General features: G+C 47.2%; 3 protein-coding genes across 3 annotated transcripts; 1 reads left to right on the top strand and 2 right to left on the bottom strand.

The window, feature by feature from the left end:
• Window positions 1-4,187: 4,187 nt before the first annotated feature.
• AIF1 (allograft inflammatory factor 1) lies at window positions 4,188-6,074 on the bottom strand. The gene is made up of 6 exons (XM_036869165.1): window positions 5,839-6,074; window positions 5,603-5,664; window positions 5,439-5,505; window positions 5,053-5,094; window positions 4,701-4,863; window positions 4,188-4,393 (listed from the first exon to the last, which is right to left on the bottom strand). The coding sequence occupies exons 1-6, from the start codon at window positions 5,861-5,863 to the stop codon at window positions 4,309-4,311; spliced, it is 444 nt and encodes a 147-aa protein (XP_036725060.1). The 5' UTR covers window positions 5,864-6,074; the 3' UTR covers window positions 4,188-4,308.
• Window positions 6,075-20,775: 14,701 nt separating this feature from the next.
• Window positions 20,776-23,057, top strand: NCR3 (natural cytotoxicity triggering receptor 3). The gene is made up of 5 exons (XM_036870622.1): window positions 20,776-20,846; window positions 20,978-21,034; window positions 22,257-22,601; window positions 22,772-22,879; window positions 23,011-23,057. The coding sequence occupies exons 2-5, from the start codon at window positions 20,992-20,994 to the stop codon at window positions 23,055-23,057; spliced, it is 543 nt and encodes a 180-aa protein (XP_036726517.1). The 5' UTR covers window positions 20,776-20,846; window positions 20,978-20,991.
• A 526-nt stretch (window positions 23,058-23,583) lies between these two features.
• Window positions 23,584-25,243, bottom strand: LST1 (leukocyte specific transcript 1). The gene is made up of 4 exons (XM_036870057.1): window positions 25,178-25,243; window positions 24,683-24,781; window positions 24,331-24,353; window positions 23,584-23,799 (listed from the first exon to the last, which is right to left on the bottom strand). Exons 1-4 carry the CDS (start codon window positions 25,197-25,199, stop codon window positions 23,650-23,652), a joined length of 294 nt encoding a protein of 97 aa, XP_036725952.1. The 5' UTR covers window positions 25,200-25,243; the 3' UTR covers window positions 23,584-23,649.
• Between the last annotated feature and the right edge of the window lie 1,096 nt (window positions 25,244-26,339).

Below are 26,339 nucleotides of genomic sequence, written 5' to 3'. Positions count from 1 at the left end.
AGCCCGCACACCACAACGAAAGATCCCGCATGTCACAACAAAGATCCTGTGTGCTGCAACTAAGACCCGATGCAGCCAAATAAATAAAATAAGTAAATTAAAAAAAAAAAGGTTTAGCAAGTTTGAGGAGAGAGTGCACATCTCGGGCCCACTGAACTGATAAGCAGAGGCATGGGTTTGGAAACTATGCCTAGGCTGGTGTGGCTAAATTAAGGGACTGACTGTCCATAATGGAAAATGAGAGCAGAAAATTTAGCAAGAATCTGGTAAGAATTTTATCCTGAGGCTCATTAAGATGTTTGAGATGACTTCAGTTCTCAAACTTTCTTTTTATTTTTAAATTATTTTTATTTATATATTTTTTAATTTTTTATTTTGGCTGTGCTGGGTCTTTGTTGCGGCATGTGGGCTCTTTGTTGAGGCGCGTGGGCTTCTCTAGTTACAGCGTGCGGGCTTGTCTAGTTGTGGCGTGCAGGCTCAGTAGTTGTGGTGCGCTGGCTTAGTTGTACCATGGCATGTGGTATCTTAGTTCTCGGACCAGGGATCAAACCCGTATCCCCTGCATTGGAAGGCGGATTCTTTTTTTTTTTTTTTTTTTAATGAATTAATTTATTTTTGGCTATGTTGGGTCTTTGTTGCTGCCGGCAGGCTTTCTCTAGTTGTGGTGAGTGGGGTCTACTCGCAGTGCGCAGGCTTCTCATTGTGGTGGCTTCTCTTGTTGCGGAGCATGGGCTCTAGGCGCGTAGGCTTCAGTAGTTGTGGCTCGCGGGCTCAGTAGTTGTGGCTTGCAAGCTGTAGAGCACAGGCTCAGTAGTTGTGGCACACGGGCTTAGTTGCTCGGCAGCATGTGGGATCTTCCCAGACCAGGGCTCGAACCCGTGTCCCCTGCATTGGCAGGGGGATTCTTAACCGCTCCACCACCAGGGAAGGCCTGGAAGGTGGATTCTTTTTTTAAATTTATTTATTTATTTATTTTTGGCTGTGTTGGGTCCTCGTTTCTGTGCGAGGGCTTTCCCCAGTTGTGGCAAGTGGGGGCCACTCCTCATCGCAGTGCGCGGGCCTCTCATTATCGCGGCCTCTCTTGCTGTGGAGCACAGGCTCCAGACGCGCAGGCTCAGCAGCTGCGGCTCACGGCCCTAGTTGCTCCGCGGCACGTGGGATCTTCCCAGATGAGGGCTCGAACCCGTGTCCACTGCATTGGCAGGCAGACTCTCAACCACTGCGCCACCAGGGAAGCCCTGGAAGGTGGATTCTTAACCACTGCACCACCAGGGAAGTCCCTCTCAAACTTTCAAAATGATTCTCGTGTCCCCTTTCCCCGGTCAGTTACCACAGCAGAATTTCTTGGAAGACCTATCCATACACACTGTCTCCAATGTCTCTCCTCTCATTCTTTCTTAAACCCACTCCAGTCAAGCCTTCATCCCCACCTTCTACCCAAACTGCCAAGAGCATCAGTCTCATGGCTTGAAATAACGTTTATATGCTGATGACTCCCAAATGTGTCTATTCATCAGAGACCTCACTCCAAAACTCCAGACTTGTATACACAGCTATGTACTTGACATCACCTCTTGGGTATCTAACATCATTTCAAATTCAGTATGTCCAAAACTGAACATTTTGATCTCCAGTCCTCCAATACCTGCTCTATCCACAGCCTTCACCATCTCAGCTGATGACAATTTAAAAATTACAGTTAAACTAACACAACATTGTAAAGCAACTATACTCCAATAAAAATTAATTAAAAAAATTCCAGTTAAGTAAAAAACCTTGGAAACTTCATTGACTCCTTTCTTTATCTCACTCTCCACTTTCAATCAGCCAGGAAATCCTATATTGAGAAATTATACAGAATCCAACCTCTTCACTTCCACTTTGATCTGAGCCGTCCTCATCTGTTACCTGGCTTACAGTAACAGCCTCCTAACTGGTCTTCCTAAGTCTACCCCTGCTCCTACAGTCTATTCTCTATACTGCAGTCAGAGTGGGGCCTTTTCTCAGAGGAGTTTTCAAAGCATTCCTTTGCTCAAAGTCCTGCATTGCCTCTCCATTTCTCTCAGAATAAAAACCAAAGTCCTTACTGTGGCCCACAAGACCCTAGATGACTTGGCCCTCTCTTATGTTTCTGATTTTATTACTCTGCCTATCTGCACAGACCTGTCTTTACCCTAGGGCCCTTCTGCTCCTTTTCCCTCTGCCCAACTGACTCTTCCCCCAGAAACCTGCATGGCTCGCTCCTTTATTTCCTTGAAGTTTTTGCCCAGTGTTGGTCACCTCCTCAAAGAGGCCTCTCCTGATTACCCTTTCAAAATTTTAATCTTCCCTGACCATCCTGGCACCCCTCATTCCCTTTAACCTGCTCTACGTTCTCTTTTTTTCATAATACTTGTCATTTTCTAATAGATCATATAAATTTTAAATTATGTTTACTTTTTATTGTCTGTCCTCCTCCCACACCAGTTCCCACAACAGAACGTAAACTTCACAAAGGCAGGGATCTTTGTTTTGTTCACTCTTCTATCCCAAGCACCTGGAATAGGGAATGGAACATAGTTAATGTCCAATAAGTGATTTTTTAAATCTTCTTTAGAGTAGCCCCCGCTCACTGCAACTAGAGAAAGCCCGCATGCAGCAATGAAGACCCAACCCAGCCAAAAAAGAAAAAAAAAATTCTTCTTATCAAAGTGTGTAATATATATGTGTATTTCATATATATATATGAAATTTTGATAACTTTTCATGAACTGAGCAAAACATGTAACCAAAAACAGAACCTTAACTAGCACAAAAGCTGCCCGAGGGCCTCTTGTAGTCACTGCCCTCCCCCAAGGCTAACTATTATCCTGACTTCTAACAATATATATTAGTTTTACTTGCTTTTGTACTTTATATAAATGGAATTGTACAGTAAGGGTTCTTTTATGTCTGTCCTCTTTTGCTCAACATTGTATTAATGAAACTGATCCACATTGTTGCATGTAGTTGTAGTCTGTTCATTCTTATTGCTATATAATAGTAGTCCATTGTGTAAATATAACCCAATTTATTTATCCTGAATGAACAAATTGTTTAAGCTCCAGATCCTTCCTATCCTCCTTGGTGTCGCCAGAGTTGTCAGGAAGATTAAATGAATTAATACACAGAAAGCATCTACCCAGTGTATAGTAGGTGCTCAGTAAAGCTTAGCTATTAATTTTGTTATATTCAGAAATTTTATTGAACCCACATTGATCTCGTCCTCATCTGAAGTCCTATACAGTTACTGTAGCACTCTTTAGGATGCCAACCTGGCTTTACCATTGGAAAGGGCCAAAATGAATGGCCCTAGGGGCCTGATCTGTCCTTGGTACATGAAACAAGCTGGGCCAATTTGATTCTTGCTTTCCAGGGAGTAAGGAAATCTGAAATAGTGGCCAATGACTGGGAGTTGCTGGAGTTAATGCATCTGGACCCCTTGGAGGAAAAGTCCAGGAATAGCCTCACCAAAGGCCTGGGAACTCTCAGGCTCCTGCCTTCCCTGGAATTGGCTTTTTAACCCTTTCTGCCATCCAGGGATCCTGTATCCTCAGAATATGCCCTCAGTACTCTCCTAATACAAGCCCCTTTTCCTTTTATTAGATAGACTCGGTTGTTGTAGCTTGTCCCCAACGGGACCTCAAGACTCATTTTCACTTAAATTATCAGGCTTTATAGTGTCGTGAATCCTTTACTTAATTCAATAACACCAGTTCTTTCATCTATCCATCCATCCATTCATTCAAGTTTTAAACATTATTGAGGGCTTATGATATCTCAGGCACTGCAGGATAGATCATATTACTCTCATTTTCAAATGAAAGACTCAGAGAGGCTGAATAATCATTGAGGTTACAAAGCTTATAGTCATAGAGAATGTTGGTTCAAGGTAATCCTTGCTCTTCATCATGAGCTTGGATGATATATTTTTTTGTCTGTACATGTCTTTTCATCCCACTTAAATTCCTTGAGGGAGGTCAAGGCTATCTTATACATCTGGAATCCCCCTTGGTGTACAAAACCATCTACTGTAGTAGACATACTACAGAATTGTTGATGGATTGCTCAGATGGGCAAATCCTTGCTACCCTTCCCTCAAAGACGCTTCACTCCTTCCCAAACCCAGGAAAAAAAAAAATCCCCCAAACAGTGACCAAGCTGATCTGTTGATCTGAAGGAGGGTAGTTTATTTAAATTAGTTTAGCTCTGGCTCACAATTTTGTGTTCTTTTTCCATGTTGGAGTCATAGAAGCCCCTTCAATCCCACCACATCTCCTTCACCACAAATCAGGGCAACTCAGAGATAGCCTTCTTGGCTGGGGGACCCGCTGGCTTCTCCTGTTCTCTTGCTTTCTCTTCATACATCAGGATCCTGATGGAGATGGGAAGAGACACAAGGATCAGGGGACAGTCCTCTCAAGAGAATAAATTTTAGGCCGCTGTGAAAGTCCAGGAAAAGGATGAGGTTTGTGGGGGTGGGAGGAGAAGGAGAAAGGGCAGGAGTGGGAGTACTGGGGGCTGTGGGGACCAGACCATGGATGAGGATAGCACCTTGGAAGGGTCTCTCAAAAGACGGAAGAGAAATGCATGCTGAGTAATGTGTAGAAGGTGAACCTGGGGATGGAGGTGGGGGGAGAGGAAACAGGTAAGTATAGGGGAGGTTGGAACTGGACCCTCACATTTTTAAGATGGCAGATCTCTTGCCCAACATCATCTTGAGAAAGTCAGAGTAGCTGAAAGTCTCCCCAGGGCCGCTGGATACCTCCCTGATTAATTTCTTTAGCTCCAGGTGAGTCTTGGGGACCTCAAGTTTCTCCAGCATTCGCTTCAGGGACATGATATCTGGAGGCAGAGGATGGGGGTAGGAAGAGGGGGAGCCTCTCTCACTCTGTCGCCTCTACCTCCTCATCCCCATTCCCCTTCCTGCCCTGGTCGATGGGCCCTCTCCCGAACCATTGGGAATGGAGCACTGTGGGAAAGACCTCCCTCTTCCTAGATCTGCACACTCCCCCAGGATCACCCTTTTCTCACCGATATCTCCGTTTCCATTCAGGTCAAACTCCATGTATTTCTCTGGGTGAGGGGAGAAAGCAGAGAGGGTAAGCACTGGCTGGAGGGTCCCAGGCAGGGGCAGGGCAGGGATTGACCGAGTGCTAGGTGTCGGGGGAAGATGAAGCAGAGGTGGGGCAGGTAGAGGAAGTGTGAAGGTTGGGAGGCTGAGGGCCCTGGTACGGTGTAGGGAACTAGAGGGGCTCCTGAGAGGGGCAGGCCGGGGAAAAGGACTAACCAGCGTGGCGATAGAGGCAGCCTTCCTTTTTCCCACCCCAAAAGTCAACTTCGTTTCTGCCATCTGCTCTCTTCCTGGGGAAATGCTACCCTCCTCACCCCCTTCTCCACCCCTATAGTTTTCCCCTCACTCTTGAAGGCTTCCAGTTTGGAGGGCAGGTCCTCGTCACTGCTATATTTGGGATCATCCAGGAATTGCTGTGGGGGAAAGCAAGAACCTGGGTAGGCCCTCCTGGTCACACACCACCGCCCCCCACCCCGCCCCCCGGCCCCGCACCTTAGTTCTTCCTTTTACCTTGTTGATTTCACTGAGTCGCTCTTCTTGCTGGGCCTTCAGCAGCCCAAAGGCTTTTCCTCCTGAAGGGGCGCAAAGGTTAATGTAGCCTCACTGCACCCTGCCTCTCGTCACCCCCAAGCCCAGCCTGAAGCCATCACAATTCTGCCTTCATGGGCCAGATTCCCAGCCCCCAGCCCAGGACTGTCCACCTCCTTTCTCCCGTTTTAGGATCCTGCCTATTCCACCTTCCCTACCCTGTAAATCCCTGGTTTGGCTCATAGCTCAGCAGATGCTGGAGGAGACAGACCAGGCTGGGCGCCTCTCTGTCTGCCAGCTGTCCTCTCCCACCAGCTTCCTGGAGGCCTCCCTCCCAAACTTCCCCTTTCCCCTCCTTCCCTCCTCCTCTGAGTTCCAGGCCTCACTTCCCCATCAGCTTCTGCTGACACTAGCACCCAGGAAGAAGGGGGAGCTGGGTGTAGAAAGGAGATGAGAAAACAACATTCTCCTTAATTCCTCTTAAGGGGAGCCCAGTGTGCGTGTGAAAGAAATATTTCGATAAGCCACCAAAGGAGTGGGGGAAGGTCAGTAAGACCCCAGGGAGCGTTTATTCTCAGGAACAAAGAATCTCTGAACAGGTCTGGAGGTTCAGGTGACTGAGGCCCAGGTTTCACAAGTCTGGACACGCAGGTTTGGATAGGGAGCTGAGGAAAGGCTGACTGAATTTTTCTGCACTGTGGGTGGGAGAAGAACCTGAAGTTGCTGGCAGATCTGGGAGGGTGGCAAGATGGGTGCAGGGTCTGGAAAGGGAGAGGTACTTCACTTCCCACCTGGCAGCTCCAGAGAGGCACTTGGAAATATGGAAGTGTCTGACAAAGGAGTCTTTGTTTGCTTTAGGATGTACAATGTAATCCCCTCATCTTATCTCCTTTGAAATTTTCAGTAAAATCTACAGAGCTCTGGAATTTGAGAATTTCAGTAGATTCTTTGGGGGAATTCCCTGGTGGTCCAGTGGTTAGGACTGTGGCGCTGTCACTGCCGAGGGCCTGGGTTCAATCCCTGGTGGGGGAACTAAAATCCCACAACCTGCATGATACGGCCAAAAAAAAAAATAGATTCTTTGGAGGCCAGTGGTGCTGAGAGAGATAGCATTGGTGGACACAAGAGCCAGGGGGTGAGGCCGACATTAGGGGTGGGGCGGTGCTGGTCACTGTGGGTTCAACAGAGTGGGGAGTAGCCTCTGATAAATGTCCTCCCTAGGCACAGTCTTTATCCCCTTTGCTGCTCTTTTTGGCTAGTGGCTTCTAAGGGAGGCCAGGACAGTGCGTCCCCCTCACTGAGACACTTTAGTCTAAACTCCCTGCCCCAAGCTCCAGCCACTCTGCCCCAGCACTGATGGGCACACCTTTCCTTCCCTCCCCCGCCCCCAACCTATTTCCTCTTCTGCAGCTGGGAGTCTTCATTTCTCACTGCCCTCTCCCTGACCCACATGATTGGGGGAGATGCTGATGGGGACTCTGGCCTCTTGAGTTCCCTTTATCACAGCTTCCTCTCCCCCTGAGGAGAAAGCTGCAACCCTGCCCTCCCGATGGTCTTGGTGCCTAGTGGGGGGAATCTATTTTTTTATTCATACATTCATTCAACAAATATTTATTGAGTGCTTACTATATGCCAGGCACCTTTCTAGGGCCAATGAACCAAATAAATGTAAACTCTTGTCCTCATGGACAATCTAATTGGGGGAGACAGACAATAAAAATAAACAAGTATATTAAAGGTGGTAGGTGCCTATGGAGAACAAAGTAGGGAGGGAGATAGGAAGGGCTGCGCAAACTGCAGATTTAAATAGGGTGCTTAGGGAGGCTTTTCTGAGAAAGTGATATTTGAGCAAAGATTTCAAGGAGGTGAGGGAACAATCCACGTGGATATATAGGAGGGGAGCATTTCAGGCAGAGGGAACAGCAAACGCAAAGGTCCTAAGGTGAGGACGTGTCTGGATGTCTGAGTATTCGTGAAGCAGCAGGAAGGCCAGGGTAGTGGAGCCAGGTGTGTGAGGGGAAGCAGAGGCAGGAGGTGAGGTCAGATTGCATAGGGCCTTGTAGGCCATTGGGAAGAATCTGGCTTTTATTTGGACTGAGATTGCGTCCCAGAGTAGTCTTTCCCTCGCGGGTGGCTTGGCAGACTACCAAGGTGAGATAGAGCTTAGATGCTCAGAAAAACTTCCTGGGAAAGAGAAAGTGACAGCTGCTCTGACCAAGGGACAAAAATGAAGTGTAAAGAGTAACTAGATGGGCAAGTGAGTGGCGAATGGAACTCAGCATAAGCACGGATGTGGGAAAGCCTGTGAAGAACAGAGATGCGAGAAGACACCTCCCACCAAAACCCAGGGGCCGGCCCGCTGGACCAAAGGGAGGGCAAGCTCACAGTCCGAAGTCAAGGCTGAAGGGGAGGTGGGGCCTCTGGGCAGAGAGCTGCCAGGGAGCAGCTGTGAACCCAGAAATAAGGGAAGTAGGTAACTCTGTGACAGGCTGCAAAATCTAGCTCTGAGGAGAGACGTGCAGAATCTCCTTAAAGCAGTGGTTCTCAGCGAGTGGTCCTTCCACCAGCATCACATGGAAACATGTTAGAAACGCACATTGTTGGGCCCCATCCCAGACCTACTGAATCAGAAACTCTGGGGGTGGGGTCCAGCAATAGCTTTTTAACAAGTGCCTCAGATGATTCTGATACACACTCAAGTTTGAGAGCCATGGGCCCTAAAGCAAGAGAGTGACTCCCAAGCCTGCAGGGCTTACTGTCCTCACTGAAGGTGTCAACATGGCTTAAGTACGTGTCAGTGGGTGGTGGGGCTGGTGAGTCTTGGAGGCAGAAAAAGGAGGAGTCACTGAGGCCAGAGTTGTTAGTGTCCAGCCAAGCAGTCAGGGAGAGAATGCTGAGCTGGCTCAAGAAATGACCCGCTAGAACCCTGTGAGGTTAGAGCCCCTTACAGGACTGGCACCGTGTTGCTAAGTATCCCTGATATGGTTCCACACTCTCCAGGGGAACTCCTGGTTAGAATTAGGCCCCCTGTGTACCTACATGAAGAAAATACACTGGCCAGAAAGCTTGTCTGTGCATGGGGGTGGGGGTCCTGGATGTCTTCTGTTTGCCCCTCCATTTTCCCTCTCCCACTCTGTTCTCTGCCCCAGGAGACTAACCTGTACAGACTATATCAAGGGCACCTCTGGCTTCTAGCTGTCTTGGCTGATGGGGAGCCTGGCAGGAAAACAACAGGAGGGAGGACATTAAGGGTATTCATTCCTCTGGCTCCCTTCCCACAAGGTCACCTCAGGCTGGCTGACACCTCCATCTATGGGCAATGCTCCTCTCCAGGCAACCTGCTCTACATGATGCTGTCCTTTTCCAGGTTTCAGAAGCCCAGGAAATAACTTTCAGGTGGTCTGTGAATTTGGAAAAGAAAAAAATGTACAACCTCTTCTCACGTCCAACATTACACGTGTTGCCTTGTCAAAGACCACTTCAGAGTTTAAAGTTCTTACTCAAGCCAACAACATCTTTTGCACTGATATATCTTTATTAAAGTCTAACTTCAACTTGCCTGTATTTCTTTTTTTAATATTTATTTATTTATTTATTTGGCTATGCCGGGTCTTAGTGTGGCACGCGGGATCTTTCATTGCGGCATGTGGGGTCTAGTTCCCTGACCAGGGATGGAACCCGGGCCCCCTGCATTGGGAGCGTGGAGTCTTACCCACTGGACCGCCAGGGAAGTCCCAACTTGCCTCTATTTTAAATCTCTTGTCTTTTAATGTGGTAATAAGTACATGGTTTTTTCTATCCCAATATTTTATTAGTATTTTGATAACTGGAGCTCAATGTAATTGTTTTACTTTGTTATATATTTTTTATTTTACACTTTACCAGAATGCCGAAGAGATCTGTGGCACAAAATGAGTAAAAACCACTGCTGTAATCTCTCCTCCCCTCATCCCTTTGGGCCGGGGTTACAATATGCCTTGTGATTCACGTATACCTGACCCACACCTTTGTAAATAAACTATCTCTGGGCACTTCCCTGGTGGTCCAGTGGCTAAGACTCTGCGCTCCCAATGCAGGAGGCCTGGGTTCCATCCCTGGTCAGGGAACTAGATCCCACATGCAGCAACTAAGAGTTCGCATGGCACAACTAAAGATCCCGCATGCCGCAGCTAAAAAAAGATCCTGCGTGCTGCAACTAAAGATCCCGCGTGCTTCAACTAAGACCCAGCCCAGCCAAATTAAAAAAACAAAACAAAACTGTCTCCTCAAATGAACCAAATTTGAGAACCTGAATGGATACAGTGTACATGTGTGTATGGGGGGAGTGTGGGGGGCTGGGAAGAAACGGATCTCTGCTGCAGCTCTATTTCTTATTGTAAATGAACAAAAGGGCATCCTGGTGTTTGCACCTGACTCAGGGGCTTGGTTAACAAGAGGCTTTCCCTGAGGCGGGAAAACAAGTTAGGATTCTGAGTCTACAAGGGACAGCTCTGTAGAACCATAACCGACTCACCAACATTGCTTTTGCCAAAAAGTCTTTTCTTTTCTAAAAAGCCTCCTTGTAGGGCTTTGAGGGAAATGTGGCAGCCGTTTATTTCTAAATTTCCCCTCTTGACGCCTGTAAAGAGATTGGAAACACACACACACACACACGTGCACGCGTGTGCTACATTTTCAGTGAAGCTAGGAGATACAGAGTACCTACAAACTCCGATTTATGTGTCTGTGTGACCAAATTCCCCGCTGAGCAGGCATTCCCCAGGAGTGCCTCTGAGAAGAGCAGGGGAGTAGGGAGGGTCCCAGTGACTGCTAAAAAAAGAAAAAAAAAAAGCAAATATTCCTTCCTGGGAGGAAAGGCCTCACCCCTGGAGGGAAAAGCTGAGGGCAGTGCTGACTGAACAGATTCAAATACCCGTAAAGGTGGAGACAGAATGTTTTGTTTTTTTTTAAAATAAATTTATTTATTTATTTATTTATTTTTGGCTGTGTTGGGTCTTCGTTTCTGTGCGAGGGCTTTCTCCAGTTGCGGCAAGCGGGGGCCACTCTCCATCGCGGTGCACGGGCCTCTCCCGTTGAGGAGCACAGGCTCCAGACGCGCAGGCTCAGTAGTTGTGGCTCACGGGCCTAGCTGCTCCGCGGCACGTGGGATCCTCCCAGACCAGGGCTCGAACCCGTGTCCCCTGCATTGGCAGGCAGACTCTCAACTGGTGTGCCACCAGGGAAGCCCCGAGAGAATGTTTTAAAGCAGCCAAAGGGACCCAGATGTGGCAGCCAAATTTTCCTAATATTAAGTTCACCACCTTAGGTGCACTTGGGAGATGGCAGCCTGTGAGGTCTCCTGTGAAATAAAGAAGCCTAAGGTTGGGGGTAAATGCTTACTTAACTGAGAGAGGTTCTCAGAGGCCAAGGAGGTAGTGGCTACACAGAGGTGCCAAATTTAAGGAAATAATCCATTGTGATGGCAAAAGAGGAGTCCTTGAACTTGTAAGTCTGGAAAGCCATCCTGACCCACCACCAAACGTCCTCCTGTTAATAATTTAGAAAAATCTAGCTCATTTAAATATGAGTGGAACTTCCCCAGTGGCGCAGTGGATAGGACTCCACGCTCCCAATGCAGGGGGCCCGGATTCGATCCCTGGTCAGGGAACTAGATCCCACATGCATACCGCAACTAAGAGTTTGCATGCCACAGCTAAGGAGCCCACGAGATGCAACTGAGCCCGCCTGCCGTAACTAAGGAGCTCACGTGCCTCAACTAAGACCTGGTGCAACCAAATAAATAAATAAATACTAAAAAAAACCCCTAAACTGATAAACTTTAAAAAAAAAATGAGTAACAAAAAGAAATGACCAGGGCTTCCCTGGTGGCGCAGTGGTTAAGAATCCACCTGCCAATGCAGGGGACATGGGTATGAGCCCTGGTCCGGGAAGATCCCACATGCTGCGGAGCAACTAAGCCCGTGTGCCACAATTACTGAGCCTGCACTCTAGAGCCCGCGAGCCACAACTACTGAGCCCGTGTGCCACAACTGCTGAAGCCTGTGCTCCTAGAGCCTGTGCTCCACAACAAGAGAAGCCACAGTAAGGAGAAGCCTGTGCACTGCAACGAAGAGTAGCCCCCGCTTGCTGCAACTAGAGAAAGCCCGCGTGCAGCAACAAAGACCCAACGCAGCCAAAAATAAAATAAATAAATAAATTTATTAAAAAAAAAAAAAAAAGAAATGACCAAAGCATCTGTTCAATTAACTATGAAAAAAAGGTAAAGAAGAAGAACACAATTTTCCAACAGATGACAACACACCAGAAATGTATTGCCAAAAGCAGGTGGAAACTGTGGCCCAAAATTCCATCATGAATTGAAAAACAACAAAACTTAGCATAGCCTTTTAACAGTGAAGGAAGGCCACATATCAGAAATCCAAATACTCCCACAAGAAATGATGGTTAACAGAGGGTACTAATAGGAACACAAGGAAATGTATACAAAAAAAAAAAAAAAGACAAAGCCATTTCAAAAACATACACTAAATTTCACTGGAGAAGAGAGGCATTTGTTATACAGTCCTAATTTTTAAAATCATAAATGACTGTTGTGAAATGATTTTTTTTCTATTTTAAAAATTTGAGTGGTTGTTTATCATAAACACCTTTTGTAAAATGCTTTTATTGTATTGATTGAGATGGTTATATGAATTTTCCTCCCTCATCTCTTCATGCATTGAGTTGTATGAATGGAAACTAGGTATTGCTTGGTCAAGGTTTTTTTGTTTTTGTTTTTGTTTTTTTTTTTTGGCCGTGGTGTGCAGCATGCGGGATCTTAGTTCCCTGACCAGGGATCGAACCCATGCCCCTTGCAGTGGAAGCATGAAGTCCTAACCACTGGACCACCAGGGAATTCCTGATTAAGTTTTACATTATTTAGTCAATTCTGGTTTAGGTTTGCTAATATTTTTAAGTTTTTTTTTCTTGCATCTATGTTTGTGAGGGAAATTGTTTTATAATCTTCCTTTCTCAAATTGTCCTTGCCTCTAAATCCTCTCCTGAAACATAATGTAGACATATGATTGTGCAGTACGTGGAATTCTCAATAGACTCTCTGTGTAAAAAAAAATTAGATCTGAAGCAATTGTGAAAAATGTTAACATCTGACAAAGCTAGGCACTGGGTACATAGGTATTCATTATATTATTCTCTATTAATATTTCAAATGCTGAAAATATTTCATGATAAAAATCTAAAAGAAGGGACTTCCCTGGTGGCGCAGTGGTTAAGAATCCGCCTGCCAACGCAGGGGACACAGGTTTGAGCCCTGCTCCAGGAAGATCCCACATGCTGCGGGGCAACTAAGCCCATGCACCACAACTACTGAGCCTGTGCCCTAGTGCCTGCAAACCACAACTACTGAGCCCACATGCCACAACTACTGAAGCCCACGTGCCTATAGCCCGTGCTCCGCAACAAGAGAAGCCACCACAATGAGAAGCCCATGCACCACAACGAAGAGTAGCCCCTGTTCACAGCAACTAGAGAAAGCTCGCACGCAGCAACGAAGACCCAGTGCAGCCAAAAATAAATAAATAAATAAATAATAAATTAAAAAAAAAAAAAACTAAAAGAAAACAGAGTGCTACTAGGCACCAGTCAGAATAGCTAAAATTAAAAAGACTGACAATACCAAGTGCTGACAAGGGTGTGGAGCAACTGGAACTCTCATACACTGCTGGTGGGAATGTCAAATGTTACAGCGACTCTGGAAAATGGTTTGGTACTTCATTATAAACATAAACATAGAATTACCATAAGACTCAGCCATTTTACTCTTAGATATTTACCCCAAAGAAAGGAAAACGTATGTCCACACAACGATTCATATACAAAATGTTCATGGCAGCTCTATTCATAATATCTTTTAAAAGACTGGAAATAGCACAAATATCCATCAACAGGTAAATGGATAAACAAATTATGGTACATCCACACAATGGAATACTACTCGTCAATAAGAAGGAATTAACTACTGACACATGCAACAACATGGATGAATCTCAAAAAACATGCTGAGCAAAAAAAGCAAGATGCAAAAGGATACATACTGTATGATTCCACTTATGTGGAAGTTTAGAAAGACAAATCATCTAGAGTGACAGAAAGAGGATCAGTGGTTGCCTGGGAAGGGACACAGTGGAACTTTTTAGGGTAATAATATCTTTTATACCTTGATTGTGATAGTGCTTACACTATCATTTGTCAAAACTTATCAAAATGTACACTTAAAATTGGTTCTTTGATTATATGTAAAGTATACTTTAATAAAACTGATTTTTAAAAATTATTTATTTAAAAAAAATTGTCCTTGCCTGGCTTTTGTAGCAAGGTTATATTAGTCTCGTGAAGTAAGTTGAGAAACTTTTCCTGTTTTCTGACCACTAGAATAATGTTTTTTTGGCGGGGGGTGCTGTGTTGGGTCTTCATTGCTGCGCAGGAGCTTTTTCTCTAGTTGTGGTGAGCAGGGGCTACTCTTTGTTGCGGTGCGCGGGCTTCTCATTGCGGTGGCTTCTGTTGTTGCGGAGCACGGGCTCTAGGTCTGAGGGCTTCAGTAGTGGCAGCATGCAGGCTCAGTAGTCGTGGAGCACAGGCTTATTTACTCCTCGGCATGCGGGATCTTCCCGGACCAGGGATCGAACCCATGTCCTCTGCATTGGCAGGCAGATTCTTAACCACTGCACCACCAGGGAAGTCCCTAGAATAATTTTTATATGACTGGAATGATCTCTGTTTTGAAGATATCATAACTATCTGGGCTTGATGATGTTTTTGGTGCTTAAATTTTGAACATCTGATTCAATTTCTTTAATGGTTATAGGTATATCAGGCTGCTAATTTTTTCTTGAGTCAGTTTTGGTCATATATTTTTCTAGAAAATTATTCATCTTATCAAAGTTTGCAATCTAAATATCTAATGTATCAGACATTACATTCCCTATAAATTACTTTTTTTGTGTGTATGTGTATGCCTTTTCTTTTTCTGTTTTACCAGTCTGGTCAGAGATTTTTAATATAAGTAGTCTCTGTAAATATGTATTTGTTTTCTGCTCTATTATTTCTTTGTTTTCTAGTTCATTAATTTCTAAAAGTATCTTTATTATCTTCTTCCTAAACTTTGGGGGATACTCTGTGCACTTTTTCTAATTTCTTGAAACGTCTGTTCAACTCATTGATTTTCAAACTTTCTTTCCTAATCCTCACATTTACTTTCTTCCATGAATTGTTTTAGCTGCATCCCACAGTTTAGTTAGGCAGTGTTTTCACTGTCATTCAGTTCAAAAAAAAATTTTTTTTTCTTTTTTGGCCATGCCGAGTGGCTTGTGGGATCTTAGTTCCCCGAACCAGGCCCCGCCGAGTCCTAACTGCTGGACCGCCAGGAAATTCCCAGTTCAAAATATTTTAAATTCCATTATATTTTCTTTTAACCTTTGAATTATATAGAAGTAAGTTTTTAAAGTTTACAAATACAGGGACTTCCCTAGTGGTCCAGTGGTCAGGACTCCGTGCTCCCAATGTAGGGGGCCCGGGTTCAATCCGTGGTCAGGGAACTAGATCCCACATGCATGTCGCTGCTAAAGATCTGCATGCTGCAGTGAAGATCCCGCACCGCAACTAAGACCTGGCGCAGCCAAAATAAATATAAATAAATAAATAAATAATTTTAAAAGTTTACAAATACATTAGAAATGCATTTTTAAATTTTCCAAATGTATGATAAATATTCTTTGTTACTCTTTTACACTGTCATGGATTTTGGTCAGCAATTGTGTTCTAAATGATTTTGATGATTTTTTCTAAACCTCTCTCTGTGTACCTGAAAACAATGGATATTTTCTAATTATTCTAATATTCTACATAATCCCATTACATCAAGCTTCTTAATTGTCTGCTTTTACTCTTTTATATCTTTAGTAATTATGTGCTTGTTTGATTTATCAGTTTCTGAGAGATGTGAGTTAAAGTCTTCCTCTAATATTGTAGATTAAATTTTTTTAAAAAAAAGGATCCTTGCACAGAGTGTCCGTGGGCACCCAGGACCACCCAGGAGTGGTCCCAGCCAGCCAGCCTGGCAGAGTTAGGGAAGGCTTCTCAGTGGGGTGGGGGGCGTGATCAGTCCCCAGAGGAAAAGGAGAGCACTTTGCCAGCCTTGGCTCATTCTCCCACTCAAAGAGAAATGGGGGAGAAAGAGGGTGAGAGATGGGGTGGGGGAAAGAGGTGTCCTGATGGGGAAGGGTGGAAGGGACAATGTGGAGAAAGATGGGAAAGCAGAAAGAGATGTGGAGACAGATGGGGGAAGAGAAAGAGAAATATGGAGAGAGAGGATGTCTGTCACATGGAAGGTGCTCGCTAAATATTTGTTGAATGAATGAATTAGTGAATAAGCAGACGTTTGCGTGCGCGTGCACATTAGCCTGTGTACATGGATGTGTGTGTGCATGTGTGTGTGAGATGTTTAGAGAGATGCAGCATGTAGATAGAAAGATAGGGAAGAAACAAGTCATATTAATAAAGATGGTGAGACAAAAAATAAGAGTTGTGGACAGAGATATATGAGAGATAAGGAGAGAGGTAAGGGAAAGAGAGATCAGAGAAGATGAAGATAGGATGTCTAGCACATGGAAGGCACTCAGTAAAGGCATAGTTGAATAGATGGATGAGCCCTGATGCTCAGATAGGGAGGCGTGGAATGGATGTTGAGAAGAAACCCACTATCCATCAGAGAAGCAATTGTCCTAGTTTCATCCTGAGATGATGAGGGCCTTAACTAGCAGTGAGAATCAAAAGGCAGAGGAAGATACTTAGATATCTCAGAGGCAGAATGGATAGCACTTGGGGTTTGTTTGGATGGGGGAATGGAGGGAGAAGGCAGAATAGGATAAGTCCCAGGATTTTGCTTTGAGTGACTGGGTAGATTGTTTCCATTCACTGGGGTGGGGAATATAGAAGGCTGACCTGGTTTGGGTAGACACTGATGATTTTGAAATGCCTGTGGAACATTCTGGAGGAGATGTCTAGAGGGAAGTTAGATAATCTGGACTCAGATCTCAGAAAGAGGCCTGAGGTAAAGGTACAAATTTAGATGGAGATATAGACTGGGGACTCGACAGAGACTAGCAGTAGTTAAAACTGCGGCTATGGACTTCCCTGGTGGTGCAGTGGTTAAGAATCCATCTGCCAATGCAGGGGACATGGGTTCGAGCCCTGGTCCAGGAAGATCCCACATGCTGCGGAGCAACTAAGCCCGTGCGCCACAACTACTGAGCCTGCGCTCTAGAGCCTGCAAGTCACAACTACTGAGCCCGCGTGCCACAACTACTGAAACCCGCACGCCTAGAGCCGGTGGTCCGCAACATGAGAGGCCACCGCAATGAGAAGCCCGTGCACCGCAATGAAGAGTAGCCCCCGCTCACCGCAACTAGTGAAAGCCCGCACAGCAACGAAGACCCAACGCAGCCAAAAATACATGCATACATACATACATACATAAATGTATTTATTTAAAAAAAACACAAAACTGTGGCTATGACAGAATTGCCTAGGTAAGCCCATAGTATATGCTCAGTTGAATGAAAGTAAGAGAAACATCCCGGAAGCCTTCCAACAGGAGAATGGTGTGAAAGCACATGTGGGGGTTACAGGAGTTGGGAGGGACTCAGGTCTGATTGCTTTTATGTCCCTGTGAAAGAAGAGGTAAGATGGAGAAAAGATCCAAGGTATAGGTCATGTAGAGTCAAGGTGATGGATGGAGTGGACAAGGTGAAGGAACTGTGAAATTAATGTATTTAAAAGTAATTTGCGGGCTTCCCTGGTGGCACAGTGGTTGAGAATCTGCCTGCCAATGCAGGTGACACGGGTTTGAGCCCTGGTCTGGGAAGATCCCACATGCCGCGGAGCGACTAGGCCCATGAGCCACAACTGCTGAGCCTGCGCGTCTGGAGCCTGTGCTCTGCAACAAGAGAGGCCGCGATAGTGAGAGGCCCGTGCACCGCGATGAAGAGTGGCCCCCACTTGCTGCAACTAGAGAAAGCCCTCGCACAGAAACGAAGACCCAACACAGCCATAAATAAATAAATAAATAAATAAATAAATAAATAAATAAATTTTAAAAAAAAGAAGACCTTAAAAAAAAATACACTTAAAAAAAAAAAAGTAATTTGCAAGTTGTGTGCAAGAATGTTCATAGGAGATGTACTCATAATATCAAACCAATAGAAATAATCCAATTGTATACCATCAGGTGAATGGATAAACAAACTGTGGTACATCCATATAATGAAATACCACTCAGCAACAAAAAGGAACAAGCCACTGACACCTGGAACAACATAGATGAATTTCACAGACATTATGCAGAATGAAGGAAGCCAGATACAGTAGTGTATACTATATGATTCCATTTGTATGAAGTTCAAGAACAGATTAAACTAATCTATAGGGGTATAAATCAGTAGTTGCTCCTGGGAGGGGGAGGGGATTGACCAAAGAGGGGCATAGGAGAGTTTCCTGGGGTGGTGGAAATGATCTGTATCTCAATTGCAGTGCTGTTTACATGGGTGTATATATTTGCCAGAGGTCATCAAACTGTACACTTAAGATCTATGTACTTTACTATATATATATATATATATATATTTACATCTGTATATAATGTCGTATACATGGACATTAAATCTTCCAGAGAGATGGCAGAGATTGAAATAGAGAGGAAGCTGGAGAGTCGGGCGTCTGCTCTTGGTGAATGTGAGGGAGTTGGACAATGACAGCAAGAAGGAGAGGCCAAAGGAGGTGGGGTGAACCTCAGAGGAGTCATGGTCAGAGGGTGAAAGTATAGCCTGAGAACCGTTAATTAGTTGAAAAATATTTATAAGGACTCAGCTGGAGGAGAAGTCACCCAAGTCTCACCCTTGCCAACACATAGAGGAGGAAACACCAGGTGAGATGGGATCACTTGTGCTGGGATTCCAGAATCTCTTCTGTTTTTTTCACTCCTTTTCCTGCTCTAAGCTCTAAGTTGGGAGTTTGTTGGCCCTGACCACCCTCAAGGCAGCCCACAGCTGGATGTTAAAGCAATCAGACCAGAGACGTGTGTACATCCATTTCACAACTTTCCTACTTGTTGCCTTTCTTCTTGAGTACCTGGTAAAAGTTTCTTTTGAAAAGTTACATCCTTGAGTTTGCTGAGCGGATTAGCACAGCAGTTCCCATCCCACAGGTTAAAGTTCCCTAGAGGGTCTCAGATTTATTGAAAGGGTCCTTGAATCCACACATACACCAGGATTTATTCTAGATGGACTTTAAAAAAAGCCAAGTACTGTCTTCATAATCCACAACAGTTTTGGATATTGGAAATCTTAGGTGGACAAAAGAGGTTGAAAGAGCAAAACACCTTTGAGTTCAGGCCCAGCTATAATCTTGGTCATTCTAGCCCAGGACTGGGGAGGAAATAAAGCCTAACACACACTGACCCTCCACTATAGTGGAGTCTGAAAACTGACAGACGCTACTCCCATTTTACAGATATGTAAGTAGGGGAACCATGATTCCTATTTACGTTGACTTGGCTTCTAAGCTGCATTGCCCTGGGACATGGAGTAGTGCCATGTGATTAATTATATGCCCTGTGAAATATGGAGTTTTATCCTCAGGCCAGTTGCCCATTCCAGCCCCTCACCCCCACTCCACTGGTGATGATCTTCCCTCCCTCCCCAAACCATGGGGTTCTCACAGTTGAGTACCAGAGACAATTTGCTCCACATTGACCCTTTGGGGATGGGGATGGGGCGTTGATAGGACAAGGCAAGGTAAGGGACAGGGCAGAAGCTGGAATTAAGGCCCAGTTGAGAAAAGCCACATATTGGTGCCTCAGGCCTCCCTCTTCTCTGTGACCACCAGGGGGCAGCCCTTGCCTTGCCATGGCACCTCATTTCCACACCCTCTGGTTAGATGGCCCTGAGGAGGCAGCCACTCCACTAAAAGAGAATGGCTGAGTCAGTCCTTCCCAGATTGTGAGGTACCGTGCTTGTCTAGGTGGTTCAGAGAGGTTCAATAATTTGTTCAAGATTATGTAACTAGTTTGTAGGGGAGCTGATCACAGCCTGACTTCAAGCCAGCATTCTTAACCATAAAATTACTGCTTCTCCAAAAATGCTCCAGATCACTGCAGTGGAGATTAGGACTGCACGATCTATGGCTGTATTGTGAAAACAGCGAGAAACTCGGACAGAAAGAAAGAATATGTACCGATATAAAAGGAGCCAGAGGGAAAATGTGTGGCGAGGGCTGGGCGGGCTTCACCCAGCATATTACACATCATCCTCTATTCTCTGTGCTGTGTTATCTCATGTAGGTGTGTAATACGTATGCAAGAGTGTGTTGCATACTCTTGTACTAATCCCTGCATAACCTGGGAGTTACGTGTAACATAATGGTATAACATAATGTGTATTTCATTTGGGTCTGTCAAAATGCATTTCATGTAATGGAGGCACTTTGTGATTTCTCAATGTTAGCTAAATAATGAATAAAATAAAAAATGAGTGAATTGACCAGTGGGTGATAAATCTGTGCAGAGCACACCTGGTAAAGCAGACCTCTGCAAGAGGTGTATTCCTTTAACAGGGATCTGAATGTGAATGAATCCAAACTTCCCCATCAGTGGCACTCACTCTGCCAATCCACCCAAGTCAACACATCCTAAGTGAAACAGGGTGATTGCTACGCAAATGCAGCTTCCAGACAAAGTCCCTGGCAACTCCCTGCCACCACCAATCAGCTGACTTCTGCTAATCCTCTCACTTATAGAATTTCTAGAGCAGCCCTGGGGGAGGGCCGGACTCAAAGGAAGGGAATAGATGGGGTGGACCTGGGCACTATTGAGCCAAGGGGAGGGGAAGTAGGTTAGCTCTGAGCCCAGAAAGGCTCTTGGAGGCTAATTCTTGGTAAAGGGTTGGTCTTCTTGAACCTCAAAAAATAGGGGAACCACATCCTGGTCTCACCCGTCCACCCACCCACCCTAGCATTACCGGCCATCTAAGCCCCACCCTCCCCCTCAAACACTTAGGCAACATGCCCACATGCTGCCCCCACCTCCTAACGACCCAGATATCACCGTCAGCAGCATCCTCTTTCCTCAGGGAGGTGTGCATCTGATGCCCGAGGCCCTAGGGAGTTGAGGTCCTTTGTAAGTGATGTGTGAGTCCTGTGTGTCACAGGAAGCTCCCCACCCCCATCCAGTGACCAAAGTCCTGGTCAAAACTAGTGGGTTGTTTTCCTCCACCCAGACCTCACTGCTCATGTCCCCCTCGTCAACAGGAACACCCTTCGACATGGCCCGGATGCTGTTGCTCATCTTCATCACGGTCCATCCAGGTGACAGGGGTTTCTCCCAGGACCCTGAGGGGTGTGGGGCTGGGAGGATGGAGGATGGGGGAGGCTGGACATAGATGTCCTGGGGGAGCAGACTGGGTGGGGGCTGAAAGCAGGGGGTCCCTCCATAAAGCTGATACCCAGTGGGCTTCCCCAGTTCGCAGTTCCCTCCCTGTCACCAGCTGGGAAGGTCATTCTCCAGCTTCCATCCCAGAACTCTTCCTTCCCAGCCACGTTCCTAACAAGATAAAGTTTAAAGAACTAGTGAAAAAAGGGCTTGAAGGAAGGAAGGGCTTGAAGGAAGGGGTCAAATCTTTTTAAGGGGTCAGTTTTAATTCGATGAGTTTAATAAACTTATTAAACAAGGCTTATTATCTAGGGTCTAGATATAATTAGGAGTTTAGGAGATCTAATTAAATCTAAGTTAAGTTTCTTAATGAAACTGATTTTAATTGTCAGACATATTCATTAACTAAAGGCAGTGTGGATTCCAGACCAGCATCAGCATCAGTGGGGACCTAGGGCAAATTCTCAGGACCCACTCCAGACCCACTGAATAAAAAATTCTGGGAGTGGAGCCTGGGAGTGGGGCCTGTTTTAACAAGCCCTCCAGGTGATTCCAACGTGCCCTCAAGTTTGAGAATCACCGAAATAGAAGAATGATTAGTAAATTTCATTAACTAGAGAATTAATCAAGAATTTTAATAATTGGTTTAATTCATCAATTTAGGTAAGTTAAATAGGGATCCCAAGCAATTATAGCCATGTCTTCACCTGGAGATTTAATTAGTTAATGCTCTTTAACAAAAAAAAACCAAAGTAGCAAGGATGGTATGCTACAGAATGCTATTAGTACTAAGATAATACCTGGAATAATATAATTAATGCTATTAGTTAACTAGGCAGCCACATTCATGAATGAGCTTCACTTTCACTGTGACAAGTTAAATTTCAGCAAAATATTACTAGTGAACGGAACTGGAGAATGATGGGAGAGGGTGAGGGTGAGAGTTGGTATGGGAAAGAATTTGAAAAACAATTTAATAAGCAATGTTAAGAAATTAGATTGGTAAAGAGGAAAGGATTAATGAGACATCTAAAGTGCTCATCCCTCTGGGCCCTCTGTGGGTGGGGTACAGCAGGGATAGTCTACTGCAAGCTCTCTTGTCCTTTCTCTTTGGAGTAATTGGGGAGGCGTTTCTCTGGGTCTTCTCTCTGCCCCCAGGATCCTGTGCTCTCTGGGTGTCCCAGCCCCCTGAGATCCGTACCCAGGAGGGCACCCCTGCCTTCCTGCCCTGTTCCTTCAATGCCAGCCAAGGGAAATTGGCCATTGGTTCTGTCACGTGGTACCAGGACAAAGTGGCCCCAGGGAAGGAGGTGAGGAATGAGACCTCAGAGTTCAGGGGCCGCCTGGCCCCTCTTCCCTCTTCCCGCTTCCTCTGTGACCACCAGGCTGAGCTGCACATCTGGGACACCCGAGCCCGTGACGCCGGAGTCTACGTGTGCAGGGTGGAGGTGCTGGGCCTGGGTGTCGGAACAGGGAATGGGACTCTGCTGGTGGTGGAGAAAGGTGAGGTGCTGGGAAGCTGTGCCTCCTTGGCCGGAGGCCCCACTCTCCCTGGTAGTCGAGTTGAGAGTCCTTCCCTGAGGCCCGCTGTCCTCCCTAAGCCTGTGCACGCTCCTTCCCAGGGTCTCCTTTCCTAAGCCCTTCTCCCCCTCCCCATCCCCGCCCACATGCAGGACCTCCTCAGCTAGCGGCCGGCACAGTCTTCCTCCTTCGGGCTGGGTTCTATGCCTTCAGCTTTCTCTCAGTGGCCATGGGCAGCACCATCTATTACCAGGGCAAATGTGAGTAGTGGAGCCGGGACAATGGGCGCAGAGATGGGAGGGGCACTGAGAGGGCTGGAGCAGGCGGAGACAGAGACCAAGAAGAGAAGGAGGGCTGCAGCACTGAGCTACTCCTGTGGCCTCTCCACCAGGCCACTGTCACATGGGAACACACTGCCACTCCTTGGATGGCCTCTGATGAGTGATTTCAGACCCCAGTGATCCCAAGTTCTTCAAGAGACCCCCCCAATAAATCCCTCTCTGCCCCACCATTAACTCCTTTTGTGTATTTCCTGCTCCATCTCTAGATGCCCCAATGTGCCCTGTTCTGGGTTCTCCCAACTCTTACTCTCCCTTCTACCAAGTCTGGTCTGGAAAGGTCCAAGGAGGGAGCTTCCCAGGATTGTGCCTAGAGTCCCCTCCCACCATCATCCTGAGACTCAACACACCTCCTTCTCCCACCCAGGAGGCTAAGGCCCTTTGTTCTGAGAAAAGTGGAATATCAGACATGATTAGTTCTACTTCTCAATGGCCCACAGACAAATGCTCTTTTCTGGCCTTCAGGGGAGCTTGGGTCCCTAAACACTCTTCTTCACCCAGTGAATCCCAGGTGGGTAAGAATGGGTGGGAGAGTAAGTTGCTTAGGTTTTGATGGTGGCCCTGTTGAGCTGGGGCTTGAGGTGGATGGAGAAGCCTGAGACACAGAGGGTGGCGAGACCATGGTCTTTACTGGGTGAACCACAGGATGGCCCTGACCACCCGCCTGGGTTGGACGAGGCGTCTGGAGGTGCTCAGATGGGTTTGTTCTTGGCAATGCAGGCGTAGTCCGTGCTGGGGTCCTCCTTGCTGCCTTCCCTTTCTTGGTTGCCGGGGCCAGGTCCCTCCCGTTCAGGCAGCCTCAGCAGGGACGCATAGTGGGGCTCCTGTTTCGAGAGCTGGGCCTGGGGCCGGGGCGGAGGGTGCTGACAGGAGGTCCCCAGGAGCCTCCCTCCCCTGACACTCCCCTCTGAGTTCTTGCTGCCCCCCGCCCCACTTTCTTACCTCATTGCCTCTATTTGCGCGCTCTCTCCCTCTCTCTCTCTTTCCGTCTCTCTCTCGTCCTTTTCTCTTTGTGTCTCTCTTACTCTCTCACTCTCCCCCTCTATCACTCTTAATCTCCTTCTCTTACTTTTTCTCTTGATTTCTCTCGTTTTCCCTGTGTCTCTCTCATTCTCTCTCTGATTTTTCCCTCTCACTTTTGTCCCTATCTCCCTCATTTCTTCCCCTCTCTCTCTTTTCTGTCTTATTTCTTCTTTCCATCTCTACTCCTTTCCTTTCCTCTCTTCTTCTCATCCCTTATTTCCCTCTTTCTGCTTCTCTCTTACTTCCTCTGTCTCTCTGTCTCTCCTGCTCCTGTTTCTCCCTCTTCTCCTGCCCCCCGACCTCAGCCCCCTCTTGTTGCCCCATCACGCACTTCCCTGCCCCAGACTCACCCAGCTCCTCTCCAGCCTCCTCACTGGAAGAAAAGAAGAAGCTCAGCTCGGCCCTTGCCTCCCTTGTGCCACCTCCCAGCCCTCCTCGCTCACTCTCCCCACACCAGCAGGTGTTTCCTCACTTGCCAACCTCCCTGTGGTTCCCACAGCCAAAAGCCAAGGTCTCTCTCTTTGGACACTCTCCCCTCCCGTCTCCCACCCAACTTCTGCCCCCTTCCTCAACAGGAGGGGCGAGTCAGTGTTGATGGGGGCTTCTGGGAGCACAGTAGGAAAGGGTGTGTGTTGGGCGGCACAGGGTGCTGCCTGGGGGTGAGGGGCGAGGGGGTACGAGGGAGGTGAGGGTGGGGCTCACCTCTCCCACGGAGCCGACACAGGCAGATGGACAGAACGACCACAGCGAGGGGCAGGAGCACCCCCAGCCCTAGGCCCCCATATAGGTAAGGGCATATCCCTGCAGGGAAAAGGGGTGAGTGTCAGAGGGCCCATTTCTCTCTTCAGCTTACCCCATCCTCCTCGTTGGTCAGGGATCTCAGCTCCTTTCTCCAACAGTTTTAGAGGCAGAAAATCATTCTCTCAGAGGTTCTTCACCCCAGACTGTGTTCCGTCACCTCCTCCCAGAGGTGGCCATCCCTCATCAGTGACCTTGCTCGTCCCCGAGACCACTCGCCCCTCAGAAACCTCCCACCACTACTGCTGCCCTCTCTGGGCCTCCCCATGAAGTCCCTTTTCCCCTGCACTGGCTGGCCCCGAGAGACCCTGGCCACCTACCCACGACCCGCGCACACACGGCTTTTTATCCACTGTTCCCTGTGCACCACAACCCTCCCTGGGCGGAGGGTTACCTTACCGTTTGCCTCACAAGCTTTCATTAGGTTGGGGACTGAAGACTAGCCTGCAGGTTGGGAAACCTAGCGCTGCTCTTCCAGGCTAAATGGCCTGGGGTGAGTCACGTGCCCCAAGTTCCTCATCTGTAAAGTCCGGGGCCTCTGTTACAATCGTTTCCCAGACTGAGGAGCCTTAGCTATGTGTCAACCCTGAACTGGGCTCTTTCTATTTGTCACCGCTAATCCCCATAACAATGTAGGGTATTATGGTGCCCATTTCCTTGGTGAAGGACCTGAGACTCGAGGCTGGACTCCGACAAGGACGTCCAGCCCAGAAGTGGCAGAGCTGGGGTTCAAGGCCAGCTCTGTCCAGCTCCAGAGCCCACTCTGTTTCTCCAACCCTAGGCTGACCAACTGGTTCATAGGGGCCTCTCCAGCACTGGATAGTTCTAGTTTCCGGTGAGGGGGCTGAGGCAGGAGCTGGGGTCCGGAGGGTGTGTGGGGACGGGTGGGAAAATAGGGAAGGTGGTGTCCAGCGCCACCTGGCAGCTACGGCCGCTCCCTCAGCCCCAGAGCAACTCAGGAAAGGGGGGCCCCCACTTGGCTGGTGTGGAGAGCCGCTTCCCTTGGGCAGATACTGCTGGGGCTGAAGTGGGACATGGAGGAGCGTCTGGGGCCCATAACTTCCCCTCAGGCACTTCCTGCCCTACAACCGCTGGTTCCTGTTTGAGGGCAAAGAGGGGGCTGCTGACTTCATCCAGAGCCAGATGCGGTGACCAGGGTGTGGAAACTGAGACCATCCTGGGTTCAAGAGGAAGGCTGGGATGTGGGGGGTGGAGGGGGGGAGGAGGGCCTGCGGTGGCCATGACGGGGAGTGGCGGCAGAAGTGGATTGTTTAAATTTCTTTGGGGAGCGCAGACAGAGGCCAGACAGAGGATTCCCTCAGGGCCCAGGGAACCTCAAAGCCATATTCTCCCTTCCTTCATCTTAGACTCACCTCACTCTCGGGGTGACTGTCCCCTCCCTGGGTTTCCTTCATGGGGGTTCCCTGCTCTCGCCCGGCTTACCTAGAGTCTGTGGCCAGACTCCAGACTGACCGGAGCTGCCTGGGTAAAGTGTTGCCACCTCAGACATTCCTGCCCCTCCTCTGGTTTAACTTCTCCCCCAGCCTGGGTGCCTCCTAGC

The sequence above is a fragment of the Balaenoptera musculus genome, chromosome 11, assembly GCF_009873245.2.
Source record: "Balaenoptera musculus isolate JJ_BM4_2016_0621 chromosome 11, mBalMus1.pri.v3, whole genome shotgun sequence".
NCBI classification, from domain to species: domain Eukaryota; kingdom Metazoa; phylum Chordata; class Mammalia; order Artiodactyla; family Balaenopteridae; genus Balaenoptera; species Balaenoptera musculus.
Note: the sequence above shows the minus strand (reverse complement) of the source record. Positions and strands in the feature narration are given on the sequence as shown.

What these genes read in the sequence shown, in the direction of transcription:
- AIF1 (XM_036869165.1), bottom strand. Translation starts at nt 5,863, where the DNA reads ATGAGCCAAACCAGGGATTTACAGG. An exon ending in GACTCAGTGAAATCAACAAG is followed by an intron (nt 5,506 to 5,602) that starts GTAAAAGGAAGA and finishes TTTCCCCCACAG; the next exon opens with CAATTCCTGGATGATCCCAA. An exon ending in CAAACTGGAAGCCTTCAAGA is followed by an intron (nt 5,095 to 5,438) that starts GTGAGGGGAAAA and finishes CCCCTCACCCAG; the next exon opens with AGAAATACATGGAGTTTGAC.
- NCR3 (XM_036870622.1), top strand. Translation starts at nt 20,992, where the DNA reads ATGGCCCGGATGCTGTTGCTCATCTTCATCACGGTCCATCCAG. An exon ending in TCTGCTGGTGGTGGAGAAAG is followed by an intron (nt 22,602 to 22,771) that starts GTGAGGTGCTGG and finishes GCCCACATGCAG; the next exon opens with GACCTCCTCAGCTAGCGGCC. An exon ending in CATCTATTACCAGGGCAAAT is followed by an intron (nt 22,880 to 23,010) that starts GTGAGTAGTGGA and finishes CCTCTCCACCAG; the next exon opens with GCCACTGTCACATGGGAACA.
- LST1 (XM_036870057.1), bottom strand. Translation starts at nt 25,199, where the DNA reads ATGAAAGCTTGTGAGGCAAACG. An exon ending in GAAAGCTTGTGAGGCAAACG is followed by an intron (nt 24,782 to 25,177) that starts GTAAGGTAACCC and finishes TTTTCCCTGCAG; the next exon opens with GGATATGCCCTTACCTATAT. An exon ending in GGAGGCTGGAGAGGAGCTGG is followed by an intron (nt 23,800 to 24,330) that starts GTGAGTCTGGGG and finishes CCCCGGCCCCAG; the next exon opens with GCCCAGCTCTCGAAACAGGA.